Raw genomic sequence first — 25,342 nt, 5'->3', positions numbered from 1 at the left:
CGTTTTTACTTTGGCACTTTTATAGAACTGCGTGTTGTTTTTGCTGCTGCGATGCTGAAATTTGGGAATTGGTTGAAATGGGCGCAAGGTTGATCTTATGTTTATTTATTGTTATGAACATAAGCATTTCCCCTGTCGGGTCAGACCAGGGGTCCATCGTGCCCGGCAGTCCGCTCCCACGGTGGCCTCCCAGGCCCATGGCCTGTAAGTGCTTCTAACCTAAAACGTTCATACCTATTCGCCTAATGTCCTGTAAGTAACCCTCTATCTGTACCCTGCAATCCCCTTCGCCTCCAGAAAGTCATCCAGTCCCTTTGTGAACCCCAGTGTTGTACTCTGTCCTATCACCTCTCCTGGAAGTGCGTTCCAGGTGTCCACCAACCGCTTAGTGAAGAAGAACTTCCTTGCATTCATTTTGAATCTGTCTCCTCTCAGTTTTTCTGAATGACCTCTTGTTTTTGTTGTCCCTGCTAGTCTAAAGAATCTGTCCCTCTCCGCCTTCTCTATGCCTCTCATGATTTTATAAGTCTCTATCAGGTCCTCTATCATGTCCCCTCTCAGTCTCCGCTTTTCGAGGGTAAAGAGCCTCAGCTTGTCCAACCTTTCAGCATATGAAAGGTTCTCCATACCCTTTATCATCCTTGTTGCTCTCCTCTGGACCCTCTCGAGTATCGCCATGTCCTTCTTAAGGTACGCGACCAGTATTGGACACAGTACTTTTAAGGATGGCTCATTTTTTTGCTTACTGCCACTTTTATAAGGGCACAGAAATGAGCGTATGAGTGATTAAGGCCTACCTAACATGGTGGGGGGGGGGGGTCACTGACACTGGCAGCGGTGAGGGGAGAGGGAGGAGCATTTTTGGGCATGGGGGGATTTAAAGAAAATAAACCCTGCGTGTCTTCTCAAATGCCCAGGGTGATAACGCACTTGGCAACAGCAGAGCAGCACCACTGAGGTACAAAACTGAGTTCATGCTGCAAAGCTAGAATGGACCGACATCATGTTGGAGCACAAAAAGGTGTAACACATGCAACTAGTTACGAGAGAGAGTTTTCCCGTTCTCCTGCCTAATTAAATTTCATGCCCATGGTCTCTTTTTACAAATATTACAGGAATGCCTTCCTATGGAGAAGACTTCACCTTCTTGTAATGCAGTAAAAGACTGCAGAAGATGCTTGAAAAACCCAAAAATTGCTGGCTTAATTTTGCTGAAAATGAGTTACATAGAAACACAGAAGATAAAAGCCAAATGGCCCATCCAGTCTACCCATCTGCAGCATCCACTATCTCCTCCACTCCCTGCGAGATCCCGTGTGCCTGTCCTATGCTTTCTTGAATTCAGATACAGTCTTTCTCTCCACCACCTCTACCGGGAGACTATTCCATGCATCGATCAACCTTTCTGTAAAAAAAGTATTTCCTTAGATTACTCCTGAGCCTATCACCTCGTAACCTCATTCTATGCCCTCTCACTCTAGAGCAGGGGTGTCAAAGTCCCTCCTCGAGGGCCGCAATCCAGTCGGGTTTTCAGGATTTCCCCAATGAATATGTATTGAAAGCAGTGCATGCAAATAGATCTCATGCATATTCATTGGGGAAATCCTGAAAACCCGACTGGATTGCGGCCCTCGAGGAGGGACTTTGACACCCCTGCTCTAGAGTTTCCTTTCAACTGAAAGAGACTCACTTCATGCGTATGTATTTATGCCACATAGATATTTAAACGTCTCTATCATAGCTCCCCTCTCCTGCCTTTCCTCCAAAGTATACAAATTGAAATCTTTAAGTCAGTCCAAATACGTCTTACGATGAAGACCACCAACCATTTTAGTAGCCTTCCTCTGGATTGACTCCATCCTTTTTATATCTTTTTGAAGGTGCGGCCTCCAGAATGGTACACAATATTCTAAAGGAGGTCTCACCAGTATCTTATACAGGGACATCAATACCTCCCTCCTCTTTCCTGCTAGCCCATACCTCTCCCTATACACTCAAGCACCCTTCTAGCTTCACCGTTGCCTTTTCGACCTGTTTGTCCACTTTAAGACCATCACATACTATCACATCTATGGCCCGCTCCTCTTTCGTGCACAAAAGTTCTTCACCCCCTAAACTATACCATTTCCTTGGGTTTCTGCAGCCCAAATGCACGACCTTGCATTTTTTTAGCATTAAATCTTAGCTGCCAAATTTCAGACCATTCCTCAAACTTTGCAAGGTCCTTCCTCATGGTTTCCACATCAAGGGTGTCGACTCTATTGCAAATTTTGGTATCATCTGCAAAGAGGCAAACCTTACCTGTCAGCCCTTCAGCAATATCGCTTACAAAAATGTTAAAAACAAGGCCAAGAACCAAACCTTGAGGCACAACACTGGTAACATCCCTTTCCTCAGAGCAATCTCCATTTACCACTACCCTCTGTCTCCTTCCACTTAACCAGTTCCTGACCCAGTCCAAAACTTTAGGGCCCATACCAAGGGCAGTCAGTTTATTTACTGATTGTAAGATCCCTCCAAAGCACAGTTCCTTTCTCATGGATATAAAACACTCTGATTCACCAATTGGCAGCTATGACAAAGATACCAGAGCGCACTCAGGAAGTGTAAATTCAAGTCTGTGATGTTATCAATTACATCAAGGATCAAATAATACAAAAGAAAGCGGAAATCAAGAGTGGAAGGAAAATATAGAAATGTTCCATTAGATCTGAAACATACGTGGAATTCCTTCAGCTTAATATACTTGTGTGTTCTATTTCTATTTCAATTTCTATTTGCCTGGATGGAGAAGAAAGAAAAAGATGCAGATTTATGAGAAACACTCACATTGTTGCCACATGTCTTGTACCGAATGTTCCGCCCTTCGCAGCTCCTGTAAGGAGATGATATGATAGGGAGGGGGGGGGGAAGAGAAAGAAAACTTATTTTAGAAATATGTGGAAAAAAGAACATGTTTTCAAAATCAAGTGGGGGTTTTTTCCTTCATTTTATTATATACAAACCTTAAAAGTAGCGGCAGAACTCTGTGGTAGAGAGTGGGGAGCGTGTGATGTAGTGGTTAAAGCTACAGCCTCAGCACCCTGAGGTTGTGGGTTCAAACCCACACTGCTCCTTGTGACCCTGGGCAAGTCACCCAATCCCCCCATTGTCCCAGGTACATTACATAAGATTGTGAGCCCACCAGGACAGACAGGGAAAAATGCTTGAGTACCAGAATAAATTCATGTAAATCATTCTAAGCTCCCCTGGGAGAATGGTATAGAAAACTGAATAAATAAATAGCGTGAAAAGTTTCAGCCTCTGATAACCAGAGCTGGTATTGTGATGTCATAATGCCTCATTCCACCAATGCCTAAGACACAACCTCATCAGTGATGTCACAACGGCTTGACTGTCCTATATTTGGCTCACTTTTGCTACATTTTGGTTTCTAGAGTGGTGCAGTGGTTAAAGCTATAGCCTCAGCACCCTGAGGTTGTGGGTTCAAATCCACGCTACTCCTTGTAACTCTGGGCAAGTCACTTAATCCCCCTTTGCCCCAGGTACATTAGATAAGATTGTGAGCCCGCCAGGACAGACAGGGAAAAATGCTTGAGTATCTGAAAAAATACATGTAAACCGTTCTGAGCTCTCCTGGGAGAATGGTATAAAAAATTGAATATATAAATAAATAAAAGGATAATTCTGTAACAGTGTGCCTTTGTGGTGCCTCATCTGTAAAGACCTAATGCAATATACAGTCATTAAATTACTTCCCAGTTCTAGGAAATATGGCAATGTGTCTCCTTTACTTAGGCAGTCTCAATGAGGCGTATTTTCAAAGCACTTAGACACACAAAGTTCCAATTGCTCACAGAATCACTTTTAAAATTTTGACTTTGGTACATAAGATTTATTACAGTGGCCAACCTTTAGATATCTCATTTGATAATTCCTTATATACCATCTCACGCACTCAGAATGTCCTCTCAAATTCAACTTATGATTCCATCTCTCAGGCAAGTTGCATTTGATTCTATGAGAACCACCTTATTCAGTGTTACAGGGCTGACTTTCTGGAATCCCTTCCTACATACCTCAGAGGGAAACACCCCTTGTGAAATTTAAGGCCCAATTAAAGACTTAACTATGTGGAGATGCATTCTCATAGGTCACCACTTAAAAGGGCTCCGATATGGCTCTTTCACATTACGCTACTGAGCAAAGAAAGGGTTTTCAACTCTGACAGACCTGCACTTTCCTCTCTCATAAGAACATAAGATTTGCCGCTGCCGGGTCGGACCAGTGGTCCATCATGCCCAGCAGCCTGCTCACATGGCGGCCCTTAGGTCAAAGACCAATGCCCTATTTGAGTCTAGCCTTACCTGCTTATGTTCTGTTCCAGTAGGAACTTATCTAACCTTTTCTTGAATCCCTGGAGGGTGTTTTCCCCTATAACAGCCTCCGGAAGAGCGTCCATATTTCTACCACTCTCTGGGTGAAGAAGAACTTCCTTACGTTTGTACGGAATCTTTTCCCTTCTAACTTTATATTTCTTTTCTAATATGCAGTGGCATACCTAGCATATGTGATACCCGGAGCCCATCATTTTTTGACCCCCCCCCCCCTCCACCTGTACGAAAAACATGATTTTTAGTAACAAGCCACACGTCACACATGAGTACCTAGTAAAAGGCAGCATCTTACATACAGCAGTGAGCAGTACAACATCAATACACCCATTGTAAAACTAAACAAGCCAGACTAGTACAGATCAATCCTACACCGTCAATCCTAACAGAAAACCGTGTCTTTCGAACACACAGAACACACCTTCGCCTAGTATGAAATATGTCATCACAAACTAACTCCTCCCCCTTTTACAAAATTGTAGTGTGGATTTCAGTCACGGTGGTAACAGCTCCGACACTCATAGAATTTTGAGCATTAGAGCTGCTACCACCACAGCTGGCGCTAAAAAACGCTCCACAGTTTTGTAAAAGGGGGGATAAAATAGAAATACATAGACAAAGGTTAAATTGAACCACCAAGAAGCTGGACTCTGCATACAATGTAACACCACAGAAACAGTGACACATATCTCCTAAAGCAATAAATAAATAGAAAATTTTTGTTCTAAGTTTGTCTTCTCTGGTTTCTGCTTTCCTCATCTTCTTGTTACTCTCTTCCTTCCATTCACTGTCTGCTGTCTCTCTGCCCTTATATGGCATCTTCTCTCCTTCTATGCCCCCTTCAGAAACTGTATGCCTCCCCCTTCCATCTCTTCTTTCACCCCCATTGGTCTGGCATCTCTCTCTTCTCCTTCCTTCTCCCACACCTCTCTTCTGCAATCCCTTTCTTCCCTCATTTCCTTTCTTCCCTTATTTTCTGCATCCATCTAGATTACGTTCTTACTACCCTCTCATCAATTTCCTTTTTTACTGACTACCTACAGCTCGCCACCTCTTTCCCTCACCTCCTCCAGTATTTCCCTAACTCAATCCTTCCCCCCCCATCATGTGCCCTCCTTTTATTTATCCCCTCCTTCCATCATGTGTCCTCTTTTTCTACCCCTTCCATATAGCTAAAGAAGCACTGCCTGGGCTTTGCAGTCCCCAGTTATGTCTCTAGCAGGATATATATTTCAAATCTGCTATATTCTAATGACAAAATAGAAACAAAATGATTTTTTTCTACCTTTTGTTGTCTCTGGTTTCTGCTTTTATCTTTTTTTCACTCTTTTCCTTCCAGCATCTGCCCTGTCTCTTCAATCCAGCATCTGCCCATTCCATCCTCTGTCTGCCCCTTCCAGAAACTATCTGTCTCCCCCTGCCATCTCTCCTGTAGACCCCCCCCCCCCCTTTGGTCTGGCATCCATCATCTTCCCTCTTGTTCCCTCATGGTCCGGCATCTTTCTCCTTTCATCTCTCTTTCCTTCCCCCTTGTGGTCTTTAACATCTCTCTCTTCTCATTTCCTCCCCGCTCAGATCTGATATCTCTGTCTCCTTCCCCGTTCTCTGGCATCTCCCTCTCCTCTCTCTCTCTTCCCTTTCCTTCTCTGGTCTTCCTTCTTTATTTTCTGCCTCCGTCTAAATTAAATTACTTACTATGCAGTCCTCAGTTTCCCTCTTTTCACCATGTCTACCCACAGCATGCCACCCCTTTCCTTCATCCCTCCACTATCTCAGTAACTCTATCTTCTTCCTCATCCAGCATATGTCCTTTCTCTTTATCCCTCCTTCCATCCAGTATGTGTTCTTTCTCCACTTCCATTCAGCATTTGCTCTCCCTTCTCTCCACTTCCATCATCTGCCCTCTTCTCTATCCCCACTTCCATCATCTACCCCTTCTCCCAACTTCCATCATCTGCCCTCTTCTCTCTCCTCCTTCTCCCCACTTCTATCATCTGCTCTCTTCTCTCTCCCCCTTCTCTCCACTTCCATCATCTGCCCCTTCTCTCAATCTCTCCATCCACCACAGGCCCATCTCTCTCCCTTCTTCTCACCTTTCCGATTTTGGCAACAAGATCGGCAACGCCGCCCCCTCCCCCCCGCAATGACACTTAAGATCGGCAACAGGCCTCCTTCTCCCCCAGGCATCAACAGAACTTCAGATCGGCAACGCAGTACTCAGTCAAAAGCTTCCCTCTGACTGAACTGCCTGGGCAGAAACAGGAAGCTGAGTATCTTAAGTGTCATCACGGGGGGGGGGGGGGCGCATTGCCTATCATAAATTGTGTCACGGGGGGGGGGGGTCGCTGATGCTGTTCATCACCATTGCAACCCAGATGCTGCCAATGGCCCCAATGCAATCTTGCCGGCCCTGCACGGACCGGCACTGGATGACCCGGACCTGGCCGGCTGTGCACCCCCCTAAGGCATGCACCTGGGGCGGACCGCACCCCCCCTTGGTATGCCACTACTAATACGTATCATATATTTTTTTAAATCATTGAAAAGCCACAGAAGGTTATTGCCCATAGGCAGGGTATCAAAAATAAAGAAACCTGAGAAAGTGGGTGCCTACTTCCTGTTACAGAATGTTAGCATAAGTGGGTTTTTATGCGCCTATATTTTAGGCAAGTCCAAATACAGAAAAGGGGGAGAAAGTCTCTGGATTTCTCAGGAGTCATGAAATGATGAAAATTTATTGACCTAAAAAAACCAGACAAAAATATCTCAATATCAATATGTCACTGATGGTCTGTACAATTGTGGGGTGCAAATGGAACCTTGTGTCGGCTCCAACACGGTCTGTGTTTCGGCCTTCTTCAGGGTCCTGTTGTGTCACATAAAGTGGACTTGGAAGACAGAAGCTCACGTTATTCCTAAAATGCCTAGCGTATAGCGCTTCAAAGCAATTAAGCGGCCTAATGCAAATTTTGTTAACCTTGGATAAGAGGGAGACGCTCAAACCGCTCCTGGTTTTTGGACTCACCAGTATCTTTGGAACATAGGTCCTTTTTTTCCGATTTGATTCCTATATTTTGTGTGCAAGCAGGGGCAGATAAGGGCAGTGATATGGGCCAATAGCGTAGTAAGGGGAAACAGGATCCGCCCCAGGCGTTATCTTCCTTGGGGCACTGGCAACCCTACTCCTCCTCTCTGCTCCCCCCTTCCCCTACCATGCCCCCCTTCCATTCTCTTGTACCTTTTTAATTTTGGCATCAGCAGCCACCAACTTACTGCCCGCAATGGCTTCGGTGCTCTCTCTGGTGTCACTTCCTAGGACAGAGTCTTGGTATGGGCACTGGCACCCATCCTCCTCTGTCCTCCCCGCTCCTTTCCGACTCCCTCCCTGCATGAGCAGCATTACGAACCCGGTGTCGCCTCTCTCTGATGTCACTTCTTAGGACAGTCTTGGTAGGGGTGCTGGCACCTGTCCTCCTCCCCTTCTCCCGCTACTTTCTGACCCCTCCCCCCGCCACGCATGTGCGCCCCTTCCTTTTTCTCGTATCTCTTTCATTTTCTCTGCATGAGCAGCATTATGAACTCAGTGTCGCCTCTCCCCGACATCACTTCTGGGCCCAGTGCCATCAGAGGCATAGCCAACATGACGCGAACAGCAAGTTTGTGAGATTGCTGGCGTGTGGAAAATGAAAAAAGGTATGGGGCGGCGGGAAGGAGCAGAGGTGGGGCAGAGAAGAGGGCAGGAGAGGTATGCCACCGCCTCAGGCGCCACTCACTCTTGCTATGCCACTGTACAAACCCCCTCCCCTCCCCAATAGTTCCCCAAATACACACATACAAACACCCAGCCACCCCCCTCTTCTCCCAGATCATCAAGAGAAATATACAGACACCATCCTCACACCCCCATCCCCTGCCAACTTACCCAGACACACTTTATCATGCCTTCCTCCAAGTCTCCCATACAGATGTGCCTAACAGAGGAAGGTGAATGTGCCATTGTGTCACTTTTCAACTTATAACTAAATATGACTTTTCTTGTTTGTGTTCTGTCACATCCTATTCAGGCCACCCTTTTGCAAACTCACAGTTCAGTCTAGGATAAACAAACTGAAAGAGAACAAACAATTCACTTCCTCCACTATTATTTTAAAAGCCATTAGGGGCATGGTGCCCACACATAAAAGTCAAATTGATTACTTGCAATTCCCTGCCTTTTGTTCTGGAAATTCAACGCCAGCCGCATAGCAACCCGGGCAAAAGCCATTCACTTTAGCCGAGGCATCGCAGGAGGAGCAGGATGAAAGGCAACGAGCAGCAGCACACCAAGAAAAACCACAGCAGTTCCAAAACACAGACGGGAGAATCAAGCGCGTGGTCTCTGACTTGTGAACGCAGCACGTTCAAAAAGCTATTCTGGTTTAATGCAAGCCCATGAAACCAATTTTGACAGCACCTTGTTAATTTCAAGGCAGTTATCGTGCTGTTATGTGGTAGGGTTTAGGTTGCTTGAAATCTTGAAGTTCAATGATTATTTACAGCCTACTGCTATTCTGGTGAATCTTTTTCATGTAGCTGGTAGCACAGAGAAAGGGGGGACATGTTAGAAACTTTCAAGTACATAACGGGCCGCATCGAGGGGGAGGAGGAAATCTTCACTCTTACGGGTCCCACGGTGACAAGAGGACATCCGTTAAAACCTAGGGGAGGAAGATTTCATGGGGACACCAGGAAATACTTCTTTACCGAGAGGGTGATTGATAGGTGGAATGGTCTTCCATGTCAGGTAGTCGAGGCTAGTAGCACGCTCGACTTCAAGAGACGATGGGACAAACATGTGGGGTCGCTACAGAGGTATGATAGAGGATAGTTTCTCGAGGGTTGAAGGGATCATGATTGGGCAGACTTGTTGGGCCGTCGGCCCTTTTCTGCCATCATATTCTATGTTTCTATGTATGCATAACTAGACCAGGGGCCAATGGTTTTGAACGTAAGGAGCAGGACTAGGGAGGAGGAACAGGGATAATGAAAGCAGTCTTAAAGGTTACGAAACACCGGCAGGGTATATTGTTTCTATTTGTCTTCTCCTGTCATCCACTGCCTCCCCTTGCCAGTCCACGTTTTACCTCAATTTCAGCAGAACCCTTTTGATCAATATCTTCCTGAGTGAAGGTTCTAATGAAAAGCCCCCTCTTATCCTGGACGATCTTTTCTCTCATTCACCCATACCAACATCTTTGAAAGAGACTGCTCTAAAGAGCTGGTATGGCCTACACATGCATGCCTCCCCAAAGGGGGTCTATCTACTGGTGGGTGGGGAATCAGTCTGTGTATGGGAGGGGGGGAGGGGTCTAATCCTTGTATAGAACCCTTTGGCACTTCAGTATTTACCTTCCTCCAATGAGAGAACTGTCCATGTAACCCTACTCTCTGTTTTCTATTTTTTAACCCACAAAAAGATACTGTTTCCTATCACTTGGCTTTCTCATTTTCTCAAAAGTCTCTTATGAGGGACTTTGTCAAAAGCTGTCTGAAAATTCAGCTGACTCATCTTTATCTACATTTGTGTTCATTCACACCTTCAGAAAAAGTAGCAGATTGGTGAGGCACAACTCCCTTTAGCAAAATCCATGTTGCCTCTTTCATATTAAACCTTTACTTCTCAACCCAATCCCTGGAGTACATGGAGCCAGGTGGGTTTTCAAAATATCCACAACGAGTATGCATGAGCCAAATCTGCATACCAAAGAGGAATAATAATAATAACTTTATTTTTCTATATCGCCAACACCCAAAAAGATCTAGGCAGTTCACCAAATAAAAAGGACTGAACATTCCAGTGATGATACAAAGCACACAAAAAGGCAGTACAATATTTCAATAATGAAAAATACAGTATGACAGTTATTACATTACATTACAGATTTCTATTCCGCTTGTGCCTTGCGGTTCTAAGCGGATTACAAATTAGGAGACTGGACAATTTCAGGAATATTACAATACATAGAATCAGGAATGTATCAAGTTACAATTGTTAGTCTGGAAGTTTCCAGGAGAAATTTAGAGCACATAGTAGATAAATAGTAGGTTGATGAAGTGAGTTGTACAATGTTTAGGTATAGTTATGGTGGGGTGTTCGTGTGTGTATTTTCTAGTGCTATGTTGAGCTTAAGATGATGGAAAGTGTTTTTTGAAGAGATGAGTTTTGATTTATTTTCGGAATTCTTTTATGTCTATTGATTTGATCAGTAGATTGGAAATGGTAGTGTCAATTTTTGCTGCCTGTGTAGCTAAAAGGCTGTCGTATAGTTTCTTGCGTCGTGTACCTTTGAGAGGAGGGTAAGCGAATAGGTTTTGAGTTCTCCTTAATCTGTGTGAGAGATTACGGTGTAGTCTTTTGTTTAGGTAGCTGGGTGCTGTTCCGTGTGTTACTTTGTATAGTAGACAGTAGAATTTGAACTGGGATCTTGCTTTTATTGGTAGCCAGTGTGAGTCAAGGTAAGCATTGGTGATGTGGTCAAATTTGCTGAGGGAGTAGATGAGTCAATCAAGTAACCAAGTTTTCTAAAGGCGCAATAAGATACAGATTGTTGAATCAGACCATCTAACCATACTTGAACTTCACCCGCTTGATAAGCCAAAGATCGATCAAAATACTTTTTATAACGGCAATTTTGGGGATTAGGAAAAATGAATAAAGCCAGTAGACCTAGTCGAACAGTAGAATTCAAAATGAGAGAAGAGATATAACGGAGCTAATCCAAACAACATCTTGTAGCAAATACAATCAAATTTAAAAAGTACTCTTGCTGCTTGCAAATCTATCTCATGTATATTCATTGTGGATATCCTGAAAACTTAACTGGCTGGATGTGCCCCCAAGGAATGAGTGGGGAACCGTAGTTTTAAACCAGGCTTGTCTGGCTGTGTTTTCAGTAATTTGAGGGGTTATATTCAGCTGAATATGGCTGTTCCAATTGGCCCCGATATTTAGTGTTGGTCCATATGCGTGGACTGGTACTGAATTTCTGGTGCTAAATTAAGTGGAAACCAAAAGAGGGAATTACATCCCTCTCCTTCAGAATCACAGAGCTCTGGAATCACCTTACTACCCCACTTCGGAATCTGGGCTCCCTCCAACTTTTTCGAAAACATCTGAAAACTTGGCTATTGTCAAAAATGTAATACTTCCTCCCTCTTTGGTATATTATGTCCCTCTAAACATTCTCTATACTAAGTCCCGTAACCCTTCATTGGAGTTCCTTCTCTATACCAATTCCTGTAAACCGTGCCAAGCTCAACGATTGTGGAGAGGATGCGGTATACAAACTTAAGGTTTAGTTTAGCTTAGTTTACCCTACATTGATTTTTATTTTTACTTAATTACTTTGATCTAATACTTTGAACAATGCTTCCAAAATGAAGAAGCATGAGAAGGCAAGGGATTTTTTTTTTGTGGACATCCTAAAAACCAAACTGGTTGTGTACATTTCAAGGACTGGGTTTGAGAGTGACTGGTTTCAGAGCCCCTAATAAAGGCCACAGTGCAACTTTGATATAAATATTCTTCTTTGCAGAAAAAAAAAAAAAAAAAAAAGCATTTACTGAGCCTTAACTCCTTTGTTGTAGAAAGATCCTACTACAACTAGTCATACGATATCCCGGAGCAAGGGCTTGGTGGAGATTACAGAAAGAAGAAAAGGGTGATATTGTAAAGCTTCTGCTGACCTTCCATTTAAACATCTTCGCAAAGAATAGGAAGCGCCTCCTCCACATGTTCGAGAGCAATCGCTCCAGCTTCCCCAAGCATCCCAACCACTATCTTTATCTTCGGAACGGGCACTCCTGGATGTCTACGGGTAAAAGAAAACAAAGAGGACTATGAAGCAATAAATGGACAGTATGAAGTAATAAAGAATCATTGCACTACTCATCTATATAAATAAATTAGATACATATAAATACATTTGATAGATAGCTATAGCTGTAGATGAGAATATAAACACTTAGGCATCACTAGGCGTTCCAAGAGTTTGGTGCCAAACTCTTAAATTGTTTCATCAATCTTTTTTTTTTTTTTTTCAGACTGGCTAAAAACTGGCAGGATCCATTACCATGTGGATTATGCCAATTATAAAAAATAAAAAATTTAAGCACATATCCTGAACTAGACAGACACAATTAGGGTGCCTAGCGGTGCCTAATTTGGGTGTCCTTTATGGACCTCACTGAGCTGTTTACCATGGGGTAACTGCTAGCTCCAAACCACATTAAGGGGCTTTGCAATATTTTTGCAGTTACCATGCAGTAAACCGCACCTTAAACCCTGAATTCCGCAAATGGCGCTTTGAGTTATAGGCACAAATTTGGGCGCGTGTGCAACTTAATTAAATAATGAGCCAATTAGTGCTGATACCAGACCTTATTGTCCGCATGGCCTCTGAAAATTTAATGTGGTACCTGTAACGCAAATGCAGGGAACAACCCCAATTGTTGCTTCATAAATCTGCATTTACTGCACAGCACAGGACCCCCTAGGCCAGACATGGGCAACTCCGGTCCTCGAGGGCCGGAATCCAGTCGGGTTTTCAGGATTTCCCCAATGAATATGCATTGAAAGCAGTGCATGCAAACAGATGTCATGCATATTCATTGGGGAAATCCTGAAAACCCGACTGGATCCCGGCCCTCGAGGACCAGAGTTGGCCATGTGTGCCCTAGGCTCTTACATATAACTGAAACAAATGTAGGAGCCTAATGGAGGAAAGTAAATTTAGGAGGCTAGCTTTTTCCTTATTTTTTAATATCAATCCTAATGTTTTTTAAGTATATCAAAGAAAGCAAAACATGGCTTTTCTGGTTCACAGATTGATATTAAATGTCTGGATGCATTTCAGTTGTTGCAATGAAATCAGATCCAAGTTAAATCTGGCCAACCTTTGCAAGCAGCTGAGATTAGGAGAAAGTAAAATCTCTCTCTTGTTTGAACTCCGAGATCCTCAGGAGACTGCTGGTACTACACTAATAAACACTCCAGTCTGCCTATTCAGAAAAGCACTTGGCATTGCCCATTTAAACAGACCTGGCATTTTCAAACTGACCTTCATAAGCCCTTGAGTGGAAACAATTCAGGGAAAGGTACGATTTCTAACTGGAAAAGCCTTCTTCTGAATAGTAACAGTGCCTACATATATTACGAGGGCTACCAAGCTATATCATCTGTTCATCTGGTATGAATTTAGGAAAATATATACAGTGCTTGGCTGAAACCTCTGAAACTGAAAGAAGGAAAAGGATTTCAAATGCTAGGAAGTTAATGGAAAAAGACTGGCCAGTGGCTTCCTAGCATGAAACGTACAAGAATCAATTTCAAGAAAATGTTGAAAACGCAGCTTTTTGTTAATGCTTTCCTATGAAATATTGCTAATACCTGCTCCAGTTTTAAGGTATAGTGTTAACGAAGATTTGATGGTGAACTTTTTGCAGTTTTACTGCTAAACTTTGGATTGATAATGTGTCTGTCTACTGTTTGTACATATGGATGCGACCACAGGGTGATTAGGATATTATAACATAACACGGGACTTATAAACCGCATAACCGTAAGTGCAACGCAGTTAACCAAAGATGAATGATAAAGTAACATAAGAAACATACAAATTAATTCACCAGGTACTTTGAAAAAAGGTAAGTTTTCAGTTGTGTTCTAAAATGTTTGTAAGAACAAGCGCTACTCAACAAAGGTCGAAATTCCTTATCGTAAGAAGCAGCCTGGGGGGTAAAAAAAAAAAAAAATTGGAGTAAATACAATTCCAAAATAAATGAAAAAGGATGGGTAAAGAGACAAAAGGTTAGGGAACGTTACCCACTTAATTTCTACTTAACAGTGTTCCTTGTCCAGATATATTCCAGAATGAGCTCATGTGATTTTAATTGGGTCAGTTAAAGGCGTCCTTAAAAAGCCAACTTTTTAGTAGGCCTTTGAACTTGTTAAGTAATTTTTCTTCTCTTATGTTGAAAGGAAGCAAGTTCCAAATTTGAGGAGCTGTAACAGAAAAGATCATATCCCTCCTTGAATAGATGATTTTTAATGAGGGAATTACTAACAGAGATTTTTCTCCTGATCTTAGAGATTTTACAGGGGTGTATGGATATAAGAACATAAGAATAGCTTTACTGGGTCAGATCAATGGGCCATCAAGCCCAGTAGCCTGTCCTCATGGTGGCAAAAACTCAGAGAGTAGCAACATTCCATGCTACTGATCCAGGACAATCAGTGATTTCCCCCATGTCAGTCTCCATAACAGACTATGGACTTTTCCTCCAGGAGCTTATCCAAACCTTTCTTAAAACCAGCTCTTCCCACGACCTCTGGCAATGCGTTCCAGAGCTTAACTATTCTCTGAGTGAAAAATATATTTCCTCCTATTGGTTTTAAAAGTATTTCCCTGTAAATTCATGCATATTTACATTAGGACATTCGTAATCACACCCACGGACCCCAGAGGAAGGCTATATTTAGCCGAAACATGGGCCGTGTCAGATCTGGAATGTTCACCACTCTTTGTACGCCAGCTATATTGACTGTATCGTTTTAAATTTTGGTTTTCAATAAACTTTTCATCCAGAACATCGGTTCCACATTTTGCTTTGTTTTGTGATTAATACCAGACCTTTGCCCTTATTCTTCCATTTCTGCAACAAAACAATATGTTTACAAGCCGAAAGTTAGCTTTTACTTGGAAAGCCACAACATGACTGATAGAAGATTATAAGTGACAATCAAAACACGTAATTTCTGCATACACTTCACTGGTCACCAGTATCGTAGAGGGCTAAATGTAAAACTCCATATTTTCAAAGCCTTTAAAAGAAATGGGCTAAAGTATCTGAAGAATAGCTCTCCTTCTATGGGCCTTCAAGATCCTACCAAGAAGTATCCTTAACCATGCCATCTCCACAGAAACCACATGATTTGACATCAACTAAATAGCATTCTTCAGAGTAGCCCCAATACTTTGAAATGCATTCCCAGAATGGCTTTGTCTACACACTCTCTCTACTTTAGGAGGTACACTGGCAAATCCGCGCTGTTGGGTTTTCAAGCTATCCCTAATGAATATGCATGAGGCTGATGTGCATGTCTGTCACTTCTATTATATGCACATCTGCCTCGTGCGTATTCATTAGGCACAGCTTGATAACCAGACTGGTTGGGGGTTCCCCAGGACAGGTTTAAGAATCAAGGATCCAAACTAAACTATAAATCATTTTCCTACTTGTAAAACTGAAGATGTGCATTGGTTTATTGAGCATCAATCTCTATGTGGAAACAATAAAACAGTATTCCAATACAAAGAAGAACATTGTTCAAATAAGTAAAAAACAAAAAACAAACAAGTGAGTGCATACTGAAAAGTGTCATAAGTTTTACCTCAAGCTTACATTAAAAGTTTATATAGTAAAATGATAGCAATATAAACTGGCCGCTAAGGAGAAAAAAAAAGACCAGAATGATACCAGCGCCTACAATTTCAATCAGGTCAAAGGCTCTTTTTCCAAAGCCATGGTAGTGATTCCCCTGCGACAAACGCACCGAAGCCCATTCAATGCCTATGGACTTTGGTGCATTTGCCACGGCAAAATTGCTTCTGCGGCTTTGCAAAAAGGGCCCTAAATGAGGATGAAAGGAAATTTGCATAATATTTGCAACAGCAGCAATTAAAACTGACAGGAATCTCAGTTCTTTGTGAATTTCTTGATAACTGTATGCTGTGATCTATTATTTAATTGCATGCATAATTAGAAACCACAGAAGGAATGCAATTTTGGCATCAAACCAACCTATTAGCCACCCAGTGCATAACAGAGAGTCAACCACAGCTGTCAAACTAAAATTAGATGATGACTTGTTACATGGAAACTATGTGGCCATGAATACTAAAGAGCAATACAATACACGAGAACCTGTGAAATTGTTAGCAATGCCTTGCTCAAAGGGTGCTCGTCTACATCACAAAACAAGAGAATTCAAGTAGATTCACAAACACATACAGAAAAAAGATAAAACAAATATTAATTTGTGCTCAGTGAAATCAGCATCAGAAATGCCATAGACAGGCAGGGAGCCCTTTTTGATTCCTCTCTTTCTTTTAAGGACCAAATAAATTCCTTGGTCAAGAAATGCTTCTTTAGTTTGCGAATGCTGAGGAAGGTTAGACATCTTTTTCATCACCGTCATTTTTCTATCTTAGTTCAATCAATTATATTATCTCGTCTTGATTACTGTAACACTGTCTACCTTGGCATTACAAAAATTTGTCTTCATAGAATACAATTAATTCAGAATACTGTTGCGAAGCTGATCTTTGGAAAATGTAAATTTGACCATGTAATCTCTTTGCTTCAGAGTCTTCATTGGCTCCCGGTTTATTTTAGAATTCAATTTAAATGCGCTTGTATTTCTTTTAAAATTCTACATGGTATCTTTAATCCTCTTATGCCTTTATTTTGGAACGTTTACCGATTCTCCTTTGCAAGAGGTATCCAACGATTTAAACTCTCCCTTCCTTCTAAAAAAGGGATTAAAGGAGTCAAGATCTTCAGTCAATCATTGGTCTTTAAACTCTCTCAACTCTGGAATGATCTCCCCTTTTTTTTTTAAGGCGTTCCAGTTCATTTAAATTTTTCCATAAATCTTTAAAAACCACTCTATTTCCCAAACATTTTGAAAATGAATTCTTTTGAAATTTTGCTATTATCTTCTGTTCATCATTTGTAAATCATTCCCTGTTTATTTAATTGCTGTAAACCGAGTCGAGCCTTCTCAGAATGATGACTCGGTATACAAAGTTAAGCTTTAGTTTAGTTTAGGGCTCTTTTTACGAAGCCGCGTTAGCGGCTTTATCGCAAGCACATTTTTAGCATGGGCTAACCCCTGCGCTAGCCGAAAAACTACCGCCTGCTCAAGAGGAGGTGGAAGCGGCTAGAGCGGCCAGCAAATTAGCGCGCGCTATTACGCGCATTAAACCGCTAACTCGGCTTCATAAAAGGAGCCCTTAGTTTAAAAAGATGTTAAACATGTACATCATAGCACACGCCCTCCCTACCTCCAATTATGAATAAAGAGAGTAGAAAGATAAGAAAAATACTGATCTCAGCTGTTTTCTCTGATGTCCTCTCCTGATCAGGAAGGCAATAGTTAATGTGCCATGGCGTTCTGTCTTGTCTGGCAAACAAAATCTTGTGTTCCCCAGTCCCCAAAAATCAAAACCAAATCAAAAACAAAACTGCATCCAAAAAATAGTCCATACATTCTCCAAATCCAAAACAGTAAAATCAAAATGCTTCCTCGACACAGATCAAGTTTCAAGTTTATTAAAATTTTGATATAAATGCAATATCAAATATTTTCAATGCATATAACAATAAAAAAATTTGGGGGGGGAAAGGACAAAATAAAACAATTTAAACAGGCAAACATACAATCAATGTACACAATTAATAAATGATACATAAGGGAAAAAGAGTGAACTACAATTATTAAAGAAAGTAAGAGAACATTTAAGGTAAAACAACATCAGGAGGGCAATTAAAAATGTTTTACAATAAAACAAGGTCTAAAAAAAGAGCAGAATCATGAATTTGTGGAAAAGAAATCCGCGGGATTACAAAAAAACAACCCCCAAACAAAAACATGCTTTTCAAAAGCAGTGAAAGTGTGTCTCTGAGAAAAGGTGCCTGTTGCAGGTTTCCGGGTCTTGCTGTGTCTTGCCAGCTAGAACCAATGTTTCAGCCATCATGCTATGGCTTTTTTAGGGTACGCCGTGAGGTCTACAGTTTGTATTTATATAGTAGGTCCTCAAACCCAATTGGTTGGGGCATGAGGTGAATGAGGCAGGAAATTGGTCACCAATTTGAATTTTGGCGGGAAAGTCAGTTGGTCACCAATTTGAATTCTGGTGGGCAAATCAGTTGGCCTCTTTTTCCCACAGAATGAATGTCTCTGGGAGTTTAAAAAGATGTTCTCCCTGTCATGCTGTGGCTTTCTTCAGGGTATGCTGTGAGGTCTGCAGTTTGTCTTTATATAGCGGATCCTCAAGTCCCAACCAAAAAGGTTTCAGGACCCACTATATAAAGACAGACTGCAGACCTCACAGAATACCCTGAAGAGAGCCACAGCATAATGGCTGAAACATCAGTTGTAACTGACAAGACGCAGTGAGACCAGGAAATCTGCAACAAGCATGATGCCAGCTGCAGAAACATTGAGAGAACTGAGAAAAGGTGTTTTAATGGTAAGAAGAGGGAGACATGTGAGATAGGAATAAGAAAAGGTAGTCATTCTAGGATGTGATCCACGACAAGAGTGGGAGTTATTTAATGAATGCTTTATATTGTTAATATATTGTTTCTCCCTGGTGGCCTAGTGATTAGTTGAGGCAGGAGCAATCCCCAGTCTCTAGGTATGGATAGGGGATGGGAGGGAGGAAATAGGAGCTCCTTCAGTTTGGGGGGTAGGTGGGAGAGGAAGAGGTGTGCCAAGAGACATAGAACAAAATGGTTCCGTTTCAGGCAAAATTTACCAGTACTTTCAACCAAAACAGTGCCAAATGTGCATTTCCGACCAGTTTTAACTCTGAAGTTGAAACCAAAATTCAGTCAGTGTCTAGCAGGGTCTAGACATAGGATTTGGTCATTGTTGTTTAGTAAATAAGTAAATGTAACTAATTACTGCGCTTAAGTAAAAGTAAAGAAATGCAGGATAACCTCTGTTACTTTTACCTAGTTACATCTGATGCATGCAGTTAAAAGTAAAAGCAGAAGCAAGATGTAAATAATGATTTTTCTGTAAATGAGATGGATTAGCAAAACTGGATACGAAAACAACAACGGAGAAGACCAGATGGTGCTCAATCCTTTTATTTTAAAACAGACTCGACACGATCATGTTTCGGCCCAAGAGGGCCTGCTTCAGGAGTCTTGTTATTAAATGATAAAAAACCCCAGATGCATTAATCCAGATGTCCAAGTATTGCAATAATTGCTCTTTAAGACCACCAAAGTGATGGCAGGCAATGAGTGTAGTAAAACCGATTGAAAACGAAAACTATGCAAATGAAATGGATTAGCAAAACTGGGAACAGAATCACGTCTAATATCACCTAAATCAAGTTAGACACCGGTTATTACGCCAGTGTTTTCCTGTCCTAAAATACTGCTACCTAATGCTTTCTATGCCTAAACTCCACCCCACCAACCACACCTACTTTTCATGTTAGCGCCAGTAGGCACCTTGCTGATTTCAGTGTGGCACTTTAATTATTTTCATTGGAGGAATCAATTGCATCGCTTATTTTTGTTTGAGAATTGGGAGGTTCGAGGTTCGCCTATAAAAACTCGTCTTTTTATGGAGGTTTGGGATCCTTCTATTCAGAATCTTTCACCAAGAATACGAAGTTTGGTTATTAAACATAATTTTCATAATAAATCATTCTTACCTCCAATTTTTGTGGAGCTTTTGCTATTGGCTATTGCCTCAGAATGACCCACCCCTTATATTAGTTTGACTGGCACTACACTGAACCAAGGATGCAGAACACTCCCTCTGTTATTTAACAGAAAGGCACATTGTGACATCTTGCTACTTGCCTGTTAATTTGATCCCACAGAGAACGCCATCAGTCAATTGACAGTCATGTGACCATTTCCCTGGATGTAAGCTGATAAAGGCTCAATTTTGTTCATACCACTTTAAGAATAAATGATTATAAGTCATATGGATTTTAATTTTGCAGATGCTTGAATCTTTCCACACAGAAAGGACCAAAAAAATGTAACTCCCAAAAAGAAATAGACCAGAGGTAATGACTAACCTTCCCCTTGCTCTCCCTCATTACATTCCAGTTATTTATTTTAATTCTTTATTTTTTTTGTCAACTTTCATCCAAGGTGAGAGATTTCATTTAGGGGGAAAGATAGGGGGGTAGGGGATGGAATTCAGGGAGGTGTAGATATGATTGAATTAGTTTGTTTAAAAATTTAATTTGAAAGAATGATATAAATTTGCATGAAATATTATTATTATGATTCTTATTATATTGAATGTATTTTTGTATTATGTTATTGTATTGATTATTTGATTCTTTCAATAAAAAAATTGTTATATATAAATTGGCTTTTAACAGCATTTTCAGTCATCATACCAATCAAAAAATGTTAAGTTCTGTGATGAAATCGGCTAGGTACTGCCGATCTAGGTGCCTACCACTGCGCCATTTGACAGAATCAGGCCCTATGTTTCTACATAGACATGAAATTTTTCAATAAACTCAACACACTCTGAAAAGTATCAGTAGCTTATTACAGTGGATGTAGAATTAGGACAGAGTCTTCCTTATTTGCATTTTATCATAAAGCAAGTCCTTTCTAATAAACTGGCTGTAGAAACACACAAGAATTCATCTAATGCCACAAAGGAATGAAAGACATATTGTTGATATAGGGAAAAAGTTGACATTTCGACCCCGAAGAGATACAGAACCGGATCCAAGTATTTATAGAAAGTGCCCTGCTATTCACAACTGTTTCATGCACAATGCCATACTATGAAGCTCCCGATTGTCCCAAATTTGGCCAACAGAGTCGTAACGATTGCTCCAGCATCCCAAAATAGATCTCATAACTTCTTTAAGGGACTGCTAGGACCCAAGTTCCATAGTCTTTCAAGGAATGCAACCGAGAGTCAAAAACTGCCACAGCTGGAGAATGTTATATTTCTCTTGGAAAATTAATAAGCAGCACAACTTCAGCAATCTGTTAATCTCATATGGTAACAATTTGTTGACATTCTTAAAAGGGTGTGCACTGGAAAAGGCATACTTTGTTGAGCCATATACTGCAGAGGTTTACTTCACTTCTGGGAGGCTTAAGAACTTGAATGCGTCCAAAATTCAGAATGCTTGCCATTTTTCTATGTATGTTTTCAATATTTATCTCTGAAAAGGGAGTGAGGGAGAGCAAGGGGAAGGTTATTCATTACCTCTGGTCTATTTCTTTTTGGGAGTTACATTTTTTTGGTCCTTTCTGTGTGGAAAGATTCAAGCATCTGCAAAATTAAAATCCATATGACTATAATAATCATTTATTCTTAAAGTGGTATGAACAAAATTGAGCCTTTATCAGCTTACATCCAGGGAAATGGTCACATGACTGTCAATTGGCTGATGGCGTTCTCTGTGGGATCAAATTAACAGGCAAGTAGCAAGATGTCACAATGTGGCTTTCTGTTAAATAACAGAGGGAGTGTTCTGCATCCTTGGTTCAGTGTAGTGCCAGTCAAACTAATATAAGGGGTGGGCCATTCTGAGGCAATAGCCAATAGCAAAAGCTCCACAAAAATTGGAGGTAAGAATAAGCAGGTGTATAGGGAGGGGCTTATTGTCTTCCTTCCCTAAAGGGAGTCTGGTAAGAAAGAAAATGTAGTGTTCAGAGCAGTGGACCTCCCATCATAAGGCCCATCAGAACTTTCATCTTCTACCCAAGAGACAAAAGAGAAAGAAGTGGAGAAGAGAGGGAAGGCCAGGAGGCTACCCCCCCCCCCCATTCCTAGTATCTCTCCCTCATAAGAACATAAGCAGTGCCTCTGCTGGGTCAGACCAGTGGTCCATCATGACCAGCAGTCCACTCACGCGTCAGCCCATCAGGTCCAGGACCTGTTTAGTAATCCTCTATCTATACCCTTCTATCCCCTTTTCCCTCAGACAATCAGGTAGAGAGAGAGAAGTGAGAAATGATTTGACTGGTGAACTAGAAAATGCAAAGATCCAAATTGCAGATACAAAGAGTTTCGCTAATGATCCATGCATTGGTGTCAAAAAGCTTAAGGTTGTCCAGGGCCTTAACTAGAATGTAAGAATGGTCAGCAAGATACCATCCGAGATTAAACACTGGAAAAAACCAAATTACTATGGTTCGAATTACAGATACACGCAATTCCATCTACAATCAAACCGGAAAATGGAGTTAGCTTCAATATTGAGAAATCCTCCAAGGTTCTGGGAGTCAGGTTGGATAGCTCACTGAAATTTGAAAATCATGCTAACAACTTATCTGTACCCTTCTCCTCCACTGCCAACTGCAGACTCCATCCCTTCTATCTTGAGGCATCATATACTTGGAATAGACTGCCTGAGTCAATACAAGCTGTTTCTAGCAGTATTCAAATCCAAGCTAAAAACTCACTTTTTCAAGGCTGCTTTCAACTCCTAACTCCCACTCACTGTATGATATCTATCTTACGAGAAACTTCTCAACCCCATCTGTCCCATTTGTTCTGTCTGTTTGTCCTAATTAGATTGTAAGCTCTTCTGAGCAGAAACCATCTATTACTTGTTAAATATACAGCACTTTGAATGCCTTTCAGCGCTATGTTGTTATGTTTAGGTGTAATTGCCTTGTGCTCGAGTCCTAGCGACTTGATGAATTGCAGATCTAAAAACAAATCGTTTTTATGCTAGTCTGGAAAGGTCCTCCAGCATCATCCCCCATGGTTATTTTCAATGTGTCCAGCCATCTGATTGCAGATTTCTCTCTTTGCCTGGTTCCTTCAATCTTCCCAAACATGATGTCCTTCTCCAATAACCTCTTTCTTCTGATGGTGTGACCAAAATAAGACAGTTGTAACTTCATCATTTGGGCTTCGAGTGACATAGCCGGTTTGATCTCTTCCAGAACTAATTTGTTAGTTCTACTGGTGGTCCACGGTACGCTTAAAATCCTTCTCCAGAACCAAAGTTCAAATGAGTCAATCTTCTTTCTGTTTTGTTACTGTAGTGTCCAGCTTTCACATCCATAAATGACCACTGAGAAAATGAGTGTGTGGACAAGTCTAATCTTCGTATGGAGTGTTACCTTCTTGCCTTTGAATACTTTGTCAAGAGCCTTCATTGAAGAGCAACCAAGTACTTTTCTGCGGAGTATTTCCTCCCTGCTAGTTGCTTCTTTGTTTACAAAAGAGCCCAGGAGACTGAAATCTTTTACAACTGTTCTATCGCCTTCAAGCTCAAAATCTTACAAAACAATTGCATTAATTCCACATGCCAGCAAAATAATACAACAAAGGCTCCAATCATACATTGAACAAGAACTACCTAAAATTCAGGCTGGTTTCGGAAAAGGTCATAGAACAAGAGAACATTTTGAACAGACCTCGTACACGTGTAAGTTTCACATGCAAGTTGATATGTTACAAGTTACATTTGTATGCCTGCCATTTGCAAACCATAAGAACCAGATTTGTGGGTGCTTGAGCACCCTAGTACTGATCAAATTCTTTGACTTTGTCTAGGGAGAGGTAATTTCCACTGGGTTTAGCACCCCTAAAAAAAGTTGTCTCCTATGAATACCACTAATTTACAATTCAGTAGTAGTAATTGGACCTCAAAGGTGTAAATTCAAAACTAAAAAAAAACTTGTCCAATATACATAATACTCTTCTAAACTAAACTACACAGGCCTCAGTAGTGAAACACAAGAACCAATTTATCACTGGGTATGTAGGCACTCACTTCATCGGTTTCCTTGAAAAAGCCTGACGGTGAAATAAGCTCAATGTTTAAGTGATGACAATATTATACAAGATTTTGGTAATGTTTTAAAATGTGGGCATTCTGATAACAAAATAATTAAGTTTTAAAGACCAATAAAGAAGTGAGTGCCTACATACCCAGTGATAAATTGGTTCCTGGACTGCGTAGTTTAGAAGAGCATTATATTGGAAAAGTTTTTTTGAGTTTACCACTAATTAACAACAGATATAGAAACTAAGACTGCATAGCAATTAATTGCAATTAAAATTTTAAATCGCGTACAGCGTTCCCCCTTCACATTTCCTTCCATACTCGTATAGTGGCAAATATAGACCGCAGAAGTAAATTATCAGAACTGCCATGTTTTAATTACTAAAAGGAAAATAATTTATTTTTCTTACCTTTGTTGCTTGGTGGTTTTATTTTTCTAATCATTTTGTTCCATCTTTAAAATCACCAGGTAACAAAGGTAAGAAAAATGATTTATTTTCCTTTTAGTAATTAAAACATGGCAGTTCTGAGAATTTACTTCTGCTGTCTATATTTGCCACTGTATGAGTATAGAAGGAAATGTTAGGGGGGGAGCGCTTTATATGATTAAAAAATTTAATCATGATTAATCGAAGTATAGCCCTAATAGAAACATTTGTTTAATTTCATTTTGGAGGGGGGGGGGGGATAAGCAATGGAGAATTAAGGGGGAGAAAAAGTGAGAAAAAGTGGCCTTGGCATACCCTTACGTTGGTCTTTCCTGCATACTAAGGACATTTTTTTCTGCAGGCAAAAAATGGCCTATTTCCAATTATTCAATAAAAATATAATACTCTCCAGAAAGAACTAAATCGTATACACAGTCCACAGGATTTTATAACTCGCTGTTCGAGCGTCTTACGTGCTGATTCATCATGTGCCTTGAAGTACCGTGAAACGATGGCCATTGTTGGAGGATCCTATCACTATTCCACTGTTCAGAAAAGCAGCTTACTAAATATAAGAGCTTTCTATTGTTTGTACATCTTACTGTTTGAATGATTAAGGGGGTCCTTTTACCAAGGTGCGCTAGAAGTTTTAGCGCGTTTAACGCTAAAATGTCCATTATATTCTATGGACTCGTTAGCGTTTAGCATGAGCTACAATGGCTAGCACACCTTAGTAAAAGGATCCCTAAATGATTAATGAAGGGTTTTTTTTTAACGCCAATGATGTATGGTTTGGAGTAGAACTAATGTGTTCATAGCTCACTTCATTTGTGCACTTTGAATTGTTCCTTGAGCCATCTGTGGCTTTTTTTCCTTCATTTTTTATTTTTTAAAACCCCCCAAACTGTGGACTGTGTATACAATATAGCTCTTACTGAAGAGT

General features: G+C 41.0%; 1 protein-coding gene across 1 annotated transcript in view; it reads right to left on the bottom strand.

The window, feature by feature from the left end:
• ADAMTSL3 (ADAMTS like 3) overlaps positions 1-25,342 on the bottom strand; it is a 366,454-nt gene that overhangs the window by 178,167 nt on the left and 162,945 nt on the right. Inside the window, exons 4-5 of the mRNA XM_033920055.1 lie at positions 12,120-12,244; positions 2,830-2,875 (exon numbers count right to left, since the gene is read on the bottom strand). Of these exons, the coding sequence (XP_033775946.1) occupies positions 2,830-2,875; positions 12,120-12,244 (171 nt within the window). The remainder of the gene's footprint in view (positions 1-2,829; positions 2,876-12,119; positions 12,245-25,342) is intronic.

The sequence above is a fragment of the Geotrypetes seraphini genome, chromosome 14, assembly GCF_902459505.1.
Source record: "Geotrypetes seraphini chromosome 14, aGeoSer1.1, whole genome shotgun sequence".
NCBI lineage: Eukaryota > Metazoa > Chordata > Amphibia > Gymnophiona > Dermophiidae > Geotrypetes > Geotrypetes seraphini.
The sequence above is the reverse complement of the archived record's forward strand: the minus strand, read 5'-3'. Positions and strand labels throughout refer to the sequence as shown.